This window comes from Amphimedon queenslandica, unplaced genomic scaffold (genome assembly GCF_000090795.2).
Source record: "Amphimedon queenslandica unplaced genomic scaffold, v1.1 AMPQUscaffold_12378, whole genome shotgun sequence".
Lineage (NCBI taxonomy): Eukaryota > Metazoa > Porifera > Demospongiae > Haplosclerida > Niphatidae > Amphimedon > Amphimedon queenslandica.
This window is the reverse complement of record NW_003547385.1, coordinates 11,312-12,950: the sequence shown is the minus strand read 5'-3', so window position 1 is coordinate 12,950 and position 1,639 is coordinate 11,312. Positions and strand designations below refer to the sequence as shown.

General features: G+C 31.6%; 1 protein-coding gene across 1 annotated transcript in view; it reads left to right on the top strand.

Annotated features, from left to right (window-relative positions):
* Positions 1–1,639, top strand: part of LOC100640640 (cytoplasmic dynein 1 heavy chain 1-like) — a 15,511-nt gene that overhangs the window by 6,329 nt on the left and 7,543 nt on the right. The window contains 3 exon segments of the mRNA XM_020004140.1: positions 791–930; positions 992–1,067; positions 1,219–1,458. Coding sequence (XP_019859699.1) covers positions 791–930; positions 992–1,067; positions 1,219–1,458 — 456 coding nt within the window.

The window sequence follows — 1,639 nt, the reverse complement described above, 5'->3', positions numbered from 1 at the left end:
TTTATGAATTTTTAAAGTTGCTCTAAAATTGGGTCAAAGTCCATGTACTACAGTACAGGGGTGTTGGCCAAATTTCACCAAAAATGTCAAGTAGAGAATTCTCAGTTTTTATAATATTTTCCGATACATATATATGTTTTCATGTTGTGTATAAAGTGTGAGCTGATTCCGATTCAATTTAGAATTTTTTATGAATTTTTAAAGTTACTCAAAAATTGGGTCAAAGTCCCTGTACTATAGTACAGGGGCGTTGGCCAAATTTCACCAAAAATTTCAAGTAGAAAATTCTCTGTTTTTATAATATTTTCTGATGCACATACATGCTCTTATGTTGTGTATAAAGTTTGAGCTGATTTCAATCAAAATTAGATTTTTTATGGATTTTTTAATTGCTCTAAAGCCATTTCATGAATTGCATGCTGTGGAAAACCTTAAATACCGTATAGCTGGAAAAATTTGCGGGAATTATATTTTGCAATTTTGTACCAATATAGCTATTTTTAATGTTTGTGAAATTTAATTTTGCTGGTATAGGTATGTACTGTTGATACATCCATTACTTATAATGCTTTGCGGAATTAAATTGTGTGTTTTTATGATGAACAGCAAACAGCAAAGTTTAATTCCAGCAATTATTTCCAGCTATACGGTATAGCCAAACTCCCAAATGCTTCTAAAGTGCTAAATTAATACATACAATTAAAGTGAACTTGAGGCATTTTTATTTATATTTCTGTACTTATTGTACGCCCCATTGATAATACTGTATCCTCTTTTCTCTCTCCTACAGTTGAGTTATGCTGACATGTTGAAGAGGGTTGATCCGTTACGTAAAGAACTAAATGATTTGGAAATCAAAGCCGAGGTCACTCGTCAAAAAGGAGAAGAAATAACAAAAATAATATCAGAACTTGAAGCCTCTATAGCAAAGTAAAGAACAAAACAAAAAATATATTAAAATTATATTTTAATTGTTTTTTTTAATTTCTAGATATAAAGAAGAATATGCGATGCTTATTTCTGATGCTAATGTCATTAAGAATGATTTATCAACTGTTGAGAAAAAGGTAACGTATTTTTTAATAATTAAAAATATAGCATATTATTTAAAATATTAAAGATATTTTAAGCACCAATGCATACATGTATCTAGTTAAAAAATAGTTGTACTATAATCTCTTCTCTACATGTATTAAGTAATTATCATAATATCAATAGGTTGACAGGAGTAAGGCACTACTGACCAGTCTCAGTGGAGAGAGGGAGCGTTGGAACACAGGGAGCGAAACATTCAAGACTCAAATGTCTACGATCAGCGGAGATGTGTTGCTGACGTCAGCATTCATGGCGTACGGAGGTTACTTTGATCAACAGTTTCGTCACAGTCTCTTCACCTCTTGGGCCACTCACCTCCAGGAGGCTAGGATCTCTTTTAGACCTGATCTAGCAAGAGTGGAAGTAAATTGAATATTTTAATTTTGAATTGATGCATCTAGCAAAACTGATATGATGTTGATGCTGGTTTTTTGAAGAATTTTTTCAGGAACAATTGGCATGTTTATATTGGCCATAGCATTTATAAAGTCAAACAAAATGTGGCTTTTATGTTGCAATTTTTTGTCAATTCTCATCCTTTATT